The sequence below is a fragment of the Rhinolophus sinicus genome, chromosome 16 (genome assembly GCF_057876585.1).
Source record: "Rhinolophus sinicus isolate RSI-liver-muscle chromosome 16, RSI-T2T, whole genome shotgun sequence".
NCBI lineage: Eukaryota > Metazoa > Chordata > Mammalia > Chiroptera > Rhinolophidae > Rhinolophus > Rhinolophus sinicus.
This window is the reverse complement of record NC_142516.1, coordinates 65019777-65031916: the sequence shown is the minus strand read 5'-3', so window position 1 is coordinate 65031916 and position 12140 is coordinate 65019777. Positions and strand designations below refer to the sequence as shown.

The 12140-nt window shown below is 37.5% G+C and overlaps 1 protein-coding gene across 2 annotated transcripts in view; it reads right to left on the bottom strand.

The window, feature by feature from the left end:
- Positions 1–12140, bottom strand: part of FOCAD (focadhesin) — a 274355-nt gene that overhangs the window by 72946 nt on the left and 189269 nt on the right. For both annotated transcript variants that reach the window (XR_012495704.2, XM_019750360.3), the window contains one exon: positions 1643–1735. Coding sequence is in view for 1 of the 2 variants with exons in the window: in XM_019750360.3 (XP_019605919.3) it covers positions 1643–1735 (93 nt within the window). In the remaining variant the exon portion in view is untranslated. The remainder of the gene's footprint in view (positions 1–1642; positions 1736–12140) is intronic.

Genomic DNA, 12140 nt, shown 5'->3' with positions numbered 1-12140 from the left:
CCATAAATGTTTGGTGAAGGAAAACATTTCAGAATTATGCAGGGAAAAATAAATGTGAGAAAAACCACATATTCTGACTTGCCATCTCACTCTTCTAGAGACTTGCCATCTCACTCTTCTAACAGGGTCATGAGAGAAGATTTTTCTAGAATAAGGAGGATGTGTCTGAGTAATGCATTCATTCCCTCACACATCTATTCAAAACTGTGCCTAGATGCAGCTGAGGATAAAAAAGTAGGTGAGCTGAGCAAAAGGAAAGTGGTTACAAGGGAACCTCTTTAAAATGTGGAGTCCAGTATGGTTTGGGGAAACATGAATAAAACACTGTTGCTCAGAGTGTGCTTGATAGACAAGCTGCATTAAATTACCTGGCAACTTGGTAAACATGGAGATTCCTGGTCCCCTACTCAGTTCTAATGACTCAGAATCTCTGAAGGTGCACCAGTACTTTACAAATTCTACACTCAATAAAATGTGTTGCAACAAGGGTTTAAGATGAGAACAGCAATGCTCTGATGCTTAGTCTTTCTTCCCACCCGCCTTCCCTACCACCATCTTTCAGGACCGCTGTTAGCTTTAACCATGACACCACCCTTCCCGAGACTCCATGAAAATCATACTCTGGGCCATAAATTACTTAAGAACCATCAGATTTTTTCTATCATCCTTAAAAATGAATTTTATGCTAGGAAAAAGAAGAGTTAGTTGTTTTCTTATAATGTTAACTGTTCATATACTTCCAAACTGATTAAAAATTATTTCTAATTTAAAAAATTTACAAACTACAACTTATATTATTGCATTAAATGACGTCAAATTGAGTATAATTCATTCGTCTAATAAGCACCTATTATGTTTTAGATGCTCTTATCAGATTCTAGAGAGACAACAGAGAAGAAAACAGAGCTTCTAGCTTTAAGGAGCTGAGACAACCGAAGGGAGGCCCCAGACAAATATCTAAGGTGATAAGGGCTTCAAAAAGAGAAGCATGGGTTCTAACGAAGCATAAGAGGGGCATACAACCCAGTGGGAGGTGGGGGCACACAGGTGCCTTTCCAGATAAAATGATCTAATGAAGAAGTAGAAATTAGGTGGGCAAAGAAGGAATGGCAGTACCTGTGCCAGATGGAACAGTGTACACATGTCAAGAGGCTAGGAGAGACATGCTGAGTTTGGAAAACAGTGCAGCAAGGCTGAACTTTTTCAGAGGAAGGGTTATGAGAGAAGATTGGCGATGTAAGCAGGTCCAGCTTGAGGAAACACAGGTAGAAAGGCAGACGATGAGCTCTGTTTGGGATGCGCTCAAGTCGAGGTGCCCTAGGACATCTAAGGGAGACACGTGGGACATCCAAAGGGGAGCCTGTGGGACATCTGGAAGATGTTCAAAAAGCAGCAGGAAGTAGGAGTAGCACTCAGGAGAGAGCTCTGGATGGGACACAGGTTGGGGGGGGGCATCAACATTTGAAATTTAAGTGCAGTTATGTACATTTACGCCTTACATTCTTTTAGGAGCAAATATAACCATCGCGTGTTTGATGATGCTATTTTCCTAAGTGCTTTTATATTAAATACATCTTTGCAGTAAAATTTGAGATAAGAAGGACACACTCGCCTGAAGCAAACCATCCTATGGTTTCATTACCTGTAAAATGGCATGATAAGCTCTATTCATATATGCCAGCCATGCTTGTGGGAGAAAAATGGCACGGTGCCACTCTGAAAGCTGGATGTGAACCTGTGGGAAAGATGTACCACAACATGAGTTAGACTACACAGTATTAAAACAGAAAAAAATTAAACTATGTCATCAATTCTTTCTTTCCCCTTATTTAAATGGTTTATGTTCTAAAACAAACCGAATCCGTCTAGGAGCATAACCACAAATAAGGTCTTTCGGAAATTTTCAAAGGAGAAGAGATTAGAGTCTTGTAAAGGCAAAATAAAATAAGCCTGAAATTTTCTAAATTAAAGCAAATAAAATCCTACAATAATAACAAGTTATGATGTATATGTAATACAAATATGTCCCTGCAAATTAGGGGGAAATTCTATAAAGCCCCTTGCCAATGTCAGGAAACGAGGTATTGTCTAACAAATCCCCCTAGTAATTTTAAATAAAAATAAATATTGCTCACATCCTGGGTTTCCAATATGACAATTTCTGAAGTAATAAACTTAAATTGCCAACAGAAATATCATGTTGTGTAGAAACCAGGATGGCAAGACCATGCAAATGAGTACCGCACTCAGCAATTGTGCACACCACTAGATAAATGCCCTTTAATCAGTGTGGGTAAACAAGCGAAAAATGAAATATGCCAACACTGAAACCCTGTTTCTGAAGCGAGGCCCAGACACAACATCTGGTTTTCATAGTCATTTCTGTTTCTACCTATTAGTATATGGCTATCTTGAAACAAATCTTCCCAAGGTCTGCTTCTGTTAAAGAAGGATCACTCAAGAAAAACAGTCACAGTGCATCACATTTCATGTTTCCTGTAACTCATCTCATCAAACTCAAACAACTAAAACTTTAGTCGATGTCCTACAGACAAAAACAAAACAAAACAAAAAACCCCAACAACAACCCTTCCCCCCAAATTTCTATATAATTACTCTAGAATCATGATAACTGGAGTGTTTAGGGAGGTTTTATTGTATTCTAAAAATTAATTTTCTCAAGTGCTTTGTGATAGGGAAGAGAACAGCCTCTCTGAATATAGTTGGTTCCCATGGCCCCTGGTATTTTCTTTAATTCCAGACTCAGTGTGGGCCTACTACACGCAAGGTATTATGAGAAGATATGAGGATTATCAACTGATCTGTGTCTACAGAGAGGTTTCCAGTGCGAGAGTCAGTAATGGGCACAAACAGACTCCAAGGCAAAATTATGAAGAATCTATGGGGACTAAGAAACAAAGATTAATTCTGTCTGCTATCTATCACCGTAATCCACTGCTGCATTTACGAAAATTAGATACTCAAACAGTATGTAAAAGATACTGGAACCACGAAATGAACTTAAGAAAATGACAAAGATAGTTTTCTCCTTTTTCTGATTAAATACTCTGTCTGTTGAGTGGGGTAGGCGGAGGCTTGTCAGTATGTTACAAACATCTTTGAAGGAACAGGCCCACCAATTCCTGCTTTTCTTGTTATGCAAAAAGCAGACTCCCGTAGACTACATTTCTGACTGGGGAGGCATTAATCAGTCCTTGGCCTTGCCCTCTGTTTCCAAAGTGCAGGGAAGTTTCTTTAATGTTTTTCCTATCAATTCTGTTCCCTTTTCATAAAATTCATTAACTATTTTTAAGTCCTATTTTGAGAACTAGGTTTAACAGAAAGAACACTCAGACACCACAACCAAAACTTTCATCTCTTACTTCAGAACCTCAAAGTATTCAAAAACTTCCCTGCCAAATAATTCATAGACATCATTGCACTACTGAGAATATTCATCGCTTCAGGAAATTGGCAATAAGAGCACTGAATGTTTTTCGAAAGAGAATGGTCTTAATTGCTTCTGAAACCTGAGGTGAAAAAAGAAAGCCTTATGGAAAAAATGTAAAAGAAAATGAGCAAATCAAACGTTGAGCTTCTAAGAACAAAGACATTTGTGCCAGGAAACCTATTTAAAAGGAAATTATAAGCTGAAGGTGAAAGCTTATTCTCCTTCTGCTTCTCCAACCACATCTGAAGGTGGGTGCAGAGATGTAGTAAAACGCTTGAGCCCAGACACCAGCCTGACCTCCTCACGTTTTATGAGATTATAGCTGGTCTTAGTGCTCTATGGAGATAGCGGTGAATAAATCTCTTGAAGATGCACTCTCCTGCTCTTTCCATTAGTGAAGGGAGATTTAGGGAATCAGCTAGAAGACAGTTGTCCCCTACACTCCAGTTGTGTTCCAGGCAAGAGACTTCCTTGATCACTTTTAACAAAAACACATTTTAGGATGGTCCATATAGGCCAGTGTTGCTAGGCTGAAAAATACAATGAGTGTTTTTAATGGATAAACATTGTGTGTGATTTGCTGTGCTTGTGAGAAGCCTTTAATGGAAACTCAATCAACAAAATAATTCCAAATCATGACTGTATAACCTTGTTATTCAGCTGATGACAAAGCAGGGTTCTCAATCATTGTGCACCAAGTTTTAAGGAATATGTGAAATTTACTTTTTTCTATAACTAACTGCACATACCCTTGCAATGACAGGTGTCTGATGGACTGCTGAGATGAGCAGGTCCTATCATTTAGGGAAGAGTAGGAAGAAGAGTTTCTGTATCTAAGAGGTAGTAAGTATAATGAAATATTAAGCATGTGCCTAAAAAAGAGACCATGTTAGGGAAACATGCAAGTCGGGTCAGGGGGAGAAGAATGTTAATGAGGCAAGGGGTGCTGGAGCAGGTTACAGGGTTAAATAGGGTGGTCTGGGTAGATCTCACCGAGAAAGTGAAGTCTGAGTAAAAACTGGAAGGAGATGAAGATGTAAAAACCAAGGTGCATGCTGGTGGGAATGTAAAATGGTTCAGATGCTATGGGAAAGTTTGGCAGTTCCTCAAGAGGTTAAACATAGACTTACCATATGACTCACCAATTTCACTACTAGGTGTATATACCCAAGAGAAATGACAATGTGTATTCAGACAAATACCTGTGCACGAACATTCATATTAGCTCTTTCACAATAGCCAAAAGGTGCAAATAATAAAAAAGTTCATGAATAAATGAATGGATAAACAAAATATGGTATATCTGCAATACACGATTATTCAGCCACGAAAAGGAACGCAGTACTGACACATGCTACAATGTATATGAACCTTGAAAACATTATGCAAAAGTGAAAAAAGCCAGACACGAAAGGTCTCATATTGTATGAGTCCATTTATATGAAATGTCCAGACTAGGTAAATCCATAGAGACAGAAAGCAAATTAGTGGTTGCCAGGGGAGGCGAGGAAGGAGAGAAGAGCTAGAGAAAGAAGGGAGGAGGGATGGTGAGTGACTGCTTAATGGATACATGGTCCCATTTGAGGGTGATGAGAATGTTTTGGAACTAGTCAGAGGTGATGGTTGAATACCGTGTATGTACTAAATGCCAAGAGTTGTATACTTTAAAGTGGTTAGTTGTATGTTATATGAATTTTACCTTAATTTAAAAAAAAAGGTAAGGCAAAGGTCCTAAAGTGAGCACACGGCTGACCTGTTTGAGGAACAGAAAGAAGCACAGACAGAGTGGGCACAGAAGGGAGTGGGAAGAGAGGAGACTAGGGAATTACCAGGGGACCCAGAGAATGCAGGGCCTTCTAGGCCATTTTTCAGACCTTGCTTTACTCTTACCAAAGGCGGAGCCACTATAAGATTTTGAGAAGAACCACATAATCTAATCCATATTGTAAAGGAATCATGCAGACAGCTATGGTGAGAATCACAGGGGGCAAAGCTCAAAGCAGGGAAATGTACTCAGAGGCTATTGCAACAATCCAGGTGAGAGATAACGGAGGCTCAGACAGATGTATAAGCAGCATTGTAGAATAATAGTCTTCAAATATTTGCTACATAATTTTTTCCCACCCCACCTCAAATATTAAATAAATAGTAAGTGGAATGCCAACATATAAGACAAAACAGAGAAGGGAAGTGAGTACAAAGCCTGGGGGTTTGGTGCTCAGCCCTCTGGATCATCAGACCCTAGTTTGTCGTGGTCCCTAGGATTCTCTAAAACAGTTTTAACTAGAGGGACATCAAAGAGATCAGTGGTTATAAGGAGATGGGGAGGGTGAAGGGGCTGACTACAAAGGAGCATGGGGGAATTCGAGGGTGACAGAACTGTTTTTATCTTGACCGTGGTACTGGTTACACGAAAGTGTGTACTTGTCAAAATTCATAGAACTATACGCTAAAAGTAGAGAAATCTACTGTATGTATATTATACTTCAACATAAATAAAATTAAGAACACAGTTTGAAAATGGCTACTTTTGGAACATGCACTTTTCTCCCATACACCTCTCACTATCTATTATTACATGCTGTACATTTCGTCATCGTCATTCCAAATCCACTCTTCTTATCAGTCCTTTTTCTATCAGTATTGCCCATCAATATCTCAGTCACACAAGTTTAAAACTTCTGATTTATTCGGGACCTCTTCCTTCCCTCCACCTCAACTGTCAACTCTACCTCTGAAATGTTTATTATATTTGTCCCTACATTCTTTCTTACTGGGTTAGCCCTAATTCCTGCCTAGATCATTGAGGCCACCTAACCAATCCCTTCACAGTCTAAAATCTTTCCTCCTAATACACACTAAATGGTGCAGCTACTATTATATTAAAGGAGAACTTCTTTGCCAAAACTCTTGATAGTTCATTAAAGAATAAAGTCCAAATTCATTTGTACTATGTTCACAGTCTTGCAAAAGCACATCATTTACTTAAAAAATAATTTGTTCTCATGTAAGAACTCTGCTGGTCAAGATCCTCAACCTTATTTCCCCACTTGATTTTCTGCTCTCCTCTTTCATTTAACATGTATTTTGGCTAAAGTAGATTATAAACCAATTTCCAAGGCTGTCCTATATTCTACAGGACCTTTGTACCCACTGCTTCCTCTGCCTTGAATGCCCTATTTTCCTCTCATCTCGACTTACTGAAATGATGTCTCCCATCTCTATACTTCCAGTACACTACAGACCTCTCCTGTAACACACATTCCATCTTAGATTATTTGTGTGTGGACGTTAATCTCATACAATCCTAAGGGCAGGGATCATGTACTATTCATCCCGGAATCCTTCCCCTGGTACCTATAACAGTGCCTCGCACATAAGTGTTCAATTAAGTACCCGCTAAGTTTAACCAAATTAAATGTACAGTATTTGCTTTACGACAAAAATTTGTCATGTGAAAGCCATATCATAAACAAGTAATCACGAAAAAATACGCTGGGCAACTTTCAATCATGCTCGAAAACTATGTTAGAAAACGTTTTTGAGTAGAAACAGCTCAACTCAAACGCAAGTTGTTAAGGATACAACTTGTTTCTTGAAATTTTATTAAAGCATGTCCAAAATGTTCTGGCCAGGCAATGTTTAATTACAGATCAAAACACAATGAGTGACAAGGCAAAATTTTAAAGCAGGTATTATAAACTTCATATTTTGAAATTTCATAACTAAACTTTTTAATTTGTATCAGATAGGTTCTAATGAAGTATACTTGAAATACTAAGCTCAACAGAAAATATCCTACTTAGAAACACAATTCACAAATGCAGGAAAATGTTGAAAGCGAGAATGAAAAAGTAGACCTTGTTTTCTCACTGACACATGTTTTACCTAGGGACTACATGGCCACCTAATTAGTTAATTTACTATTTAGAATACATTGCCCAGAAATTTGGTAGTATTTTCTGCCTCTGGGTGATCTTAACAAATAAAATGATTCATTTATAAGAAAATACCCATTTTGCCATCCCTTCATTACATACTATAAATCAAGTAAGACAAAGCGTTGGTGGAGTTGTTTGATTGTCAAACTCGAATGGTACGAGGTCGGGCAACATGTAAAAATTGACAGATAAACTGTTTGCTATTGATGTAAAACCTCAATTTCAGAAAGTAAGGCATGATTCATACTCCCCAGATGTATATGTTATCAAAAGAATAAAAGCATTTAAGTTCCGTTGCTATACAGACACATGAATACTGAGCCACTACATTTGGTCTGTGACATACACACACTCCTCCCACATTCCCAGAAGAAAACTCATTTGTACTTAGTGTTAGAGACCCCCCAAACCACTCAATGTCCCATTGTTTATATATAAGCAATAATATACTTCAATTTTCTGTCAATAGTAATCTTGCTTGCACAAGATAATATTTTGTTATTTCTGCCCCCTGACAAATAGTGATTGAAAGAAGGCAGGACTCCTGGAGGACACATTTTTAAAGTAAAATGACACTCATCTCTTTATGGGTGCTTTCTGGACATTTACAACTCTCTTTCACCTCTTTCTTCCTTGTTCGTTCTCCTTCTCCCCCTCAGTCTACCTCTCTCTCTACCCAGCCCCCTTTCCCATCAGGGTAACATTAGCTCAAAAGCTGACAATTCAATCACATCTCCAGCAACCATTTACTCTGTTATTTAATAGGAGGGGGGAAACCCAGTTACCATAACAACTCACATCACATGGTAATTATAGAGTCTCTAAAATACAGCAAACCATACTTTTCACAGTGTTTTCTAAGGGGAAATGTATAATAAGGACAGACACTACTTCTCCCAATTATTCAGAATTTTCATCTAACGGTTTCATACTGCATGAATGGTAATACTATTCCATGTTCTTCATAAAAAATATGTTTTTAAATAAATAAGGCACTGAGAGAAAAAGGCAAATACACTCCTTGTATTTCAAATAATGAGTTACGTCACATGCACTTTCAGGACTCTCGGGGGAAAATTAAAGGAGACAGGAGAAAAGCAAAATTAATTTATAAGGCAAAAAATCAAATGATGATCAAAAAAAGAAAATTTAGAAACAAAGATTTTATTCAGAGTAGTACCACCAGTAAGTCCTGATAGGTTTCTCTGAAATAAAAATGAGAAAAGAGCTCATTGCCTGATGCTGAGGCAGAAATATGGTTGGATTGCAGCAACAGGATCACGAAAATTTGCATGTGCCCGAAGATGGGGGAAATAATGAAGTAAGATTGCCATTCTCACCCCGGGACAAATCAGTATCATCCAATTTAGGGGAGTGTCGTGTCAGAGTTAGAACTGCTGCAGGATGACAAGACAGGGAAGGAAACTGTCATTCACCTTCAGCTTCCTCATCAACAGGAGTCAAGCTAGTCTCAGGAAGAGAAGTAGTAGTTTTAAATCAGAGGGACGAGGACAGTCCCTTGAGTTTAGAGAAGCCCTAGTAGACCTGCAATGACCGTTGGTTGGCCCCTGTACAAAGGAGCAAAGAGAGAGAGGGCACGTTAGTCTTAAAGAAACCTGTGATTACAGTAGTCCCCCCTTATCTGCAGTTTCGCTGTGAGGTTTCAGTTACCACAGTTGAACACAGTATTAAAATATTAAATGGAAAATTCTAGAAATAAACAACTCATTGGTTTTAAATTGAGCATCATTGTGAGTAGCATGATGAAATCTTGCACCACCTTGTGCCATCCTGCCAGGATGTGAATCATCCCTCTGTCCACCGTATCCATGATGTATATGCTACCCTCCTGTTGGTCACTTAATAGCTGTCTCAGTAATCAGGTGGACTGTCGCAATATCGCAGTGCTTGTGTATCCCTGACAGTCGCCTAATGTTACATCACAATATGTACGTCATTTGCCTCACTTCATCTCATCATGAAAGCATTGTATCATCACAAAAAGAGAGGCAAACATAGTATAATAAGATATTTTGAGAGAGAGACCATATTCACATAACTTTTATTACAGTATATTATTAAATTGGTCTATTTTTAGTTATTGTTGCTAATCTCTTACTGTGTCTTATTTATAAATTAAACTTTATCATAGATATGTAGGTATAGAAAAAAGCATAATCTATATTGGGTTTGGTACTATCTGTGATTTTGGAGGTCTTGGGGCTTATCCCTGTGGATAAGGGGAGACAACTGTATACAGAACTGCTCCTGGTATGTCAGATCAAACCCAAGTCAGATTTAGATCTGTGAATCTTCCAAAAGTAACATGGTAGATTTTTGCTTTTTTAAAAGTCAGTGAAAAGAAGATTTTTTTTTTCAAAAAGGGTATGTAACATTTTCCAAAAGAATTCATCACAGATTGCATTAAATAACTAGTTCTCCATAAAGCAAAATACACTTCAAAATATGAAAAGTATTGCATTTGGACATTCGAAACAAAATTCTTTTGCCAATCCATTATTCACTCACCCACCTCTAGTTGCAGGTAGTAAGAAGGCCATAGAATATCCTATAGGGTTATGTGATCTTTGGCGGGAGGGGAAGCTAAACCACATAAATGAATAACAACACAAATCAGTACATAAGAGCTTGTTCAAATGGCAATAATGTCATTTCTTTGTAAGACCTCAACAATTATTAGATTATTACTAATTTAATAACACCATTTCTCAGAAAAGGAAACTATTCCACTAAATGCATATATGAAGCACAAGACACATCCAAGTTTCATAAGGATTAAAATCAATTCAACAAACATTTATAAAGTGTCTACTATGTGCCAGTAATACCAAGCACTGAACCCATACATGATCAAAAAATCCTCCCTCATTTTATGAAGTTTACACTTTAAAAAAGGAGACAGAGACTAACTGTTGTGTATGTAGTGCCACCCAAATCCCTCCTTCAGGATTAGAAAGTAGGTAGGTAGGTAGGAATGGATGGATGGATGGATGGATGGATGGATGGATGGATGGATGGATGGACGGACGGATAGATGAAATCTCCAAACCTGGATGGTTTCACCGGAAAATTCTACCAAACATTTTTTAAAAATTATTTATTAGGATACCATTACCCTGACAATACACCAGCGGAAGATATTACAAGGAAACTATACAATATCCCTCATGAGCATAGATGCAAAAATCCTTAACAAAATATTATTAGCAAATCAAATTCAGCAATGTATAAATACGATAATACATTATGTTCAAGTGTAGTTTATCCCAGGAACGCAGGTTTGATTCACAATAGAAAATCAATCAAAATAATTCCTCATATCAACAAACCAAAAAAGTATACGATTATCTCAATAGACTTAATAAAAAAATTTTTTTTTACAAAACTCAACATCCGTTTGTGATAAAAACTCTCAACAATTTAGGAATAAAAGGAAAATTTCACCAGCCTGATAAAGGCTATCTACAAAAACCCTATACTAACATCATATTTAATGTTAAGACACTATATGGTTTCCCCCAAGACTTTGCACAAGAATGTCTGCGCTTAACCATTGCTATTCAACATTACACTGAAGGGCCGTAGACAGTGCAATCAGGCAAAAAGAAGAAAAAAAGAAAAAAAAAAGGAAAGAAAGAAAGAAAAAAAGAAAAAGAAATGAAATGCATACAGATCAGATAGAAAAAATTAAGACTATCTCTCTATATAGACAACATTAAAATAAAAAACAAAAAAGCTGCAAGAATATGTAACTGAGTTTAGTAAGGTCATAGAAGTGCATTAATTATATGTTTACACTTATGAGAAGCAATGAGAAGTTGGAGATTAAAACTAAAAAGACAGTGTAAAAACTGCATCAGCATCAAAGTACTTAAAGACATTCAATACGAAATCAAGCAAAATACGTGCAAGGTTTGTAATAACAAAACAATGATCTGAAGTAATGGAAAAATACATATATCTTGGGTTGAAAGACTCAGCATTGTTAAGATGGATCTACAGATTCAATGCATTTCCAATCAAAGTTACAGCAGGCTTTTTTGTGGTTTCTCAAAGCTGATTTAAAACTTATGTGGAAAAGCAAACGGCCTAAGATAGCCAAATTTAAAAACAAAACAACACAAAATTGGAAGACTCATATTACTTATTTTCAAGATTTATTATAAAGCAACAGTAATTAAGTTGTGTGGTTTGGATGAAAGTATACACACACAGATCAATGAAATAAAATTCAGTACAGAAATAGACCAACACATACTGGGGGTGCCAAAAAAATGTATACACATTTTAAGAGATGCTATCTATGTATTACTTTTCGAAGCTCAATTGAATCACGGGAGCAATGTGTAGTATGACGTTCACTTAAAAGATGGCGTTAATCAAATGAATACAAGCATTACCATGCGACAGGCAGGACAGTTAAAGAAAATGGCAGAAGCACAGTTGTCATTTGAGGCACTCAAGACCATTTTGAGGTGGTATTTGAAATTTGAGAACGTTGTGGAAGTGCAACGACAATGGAGGTGTGAGGATGCAACAGAACCTCCAACACACCTAACAATTGCACACATTCGTGATAAGTTTGAGACGCATGGTACTGTGTGTGATGTGCATAAGGGAAGATTCGGAAGGCTTCTCACAGCAACAAGTCCTGCTTCTTCTGCGATAGTGTTGGAACAGTTTACATGCTCGCCACAGAAGTCTACCAAACAATGTTCGCCGTAATC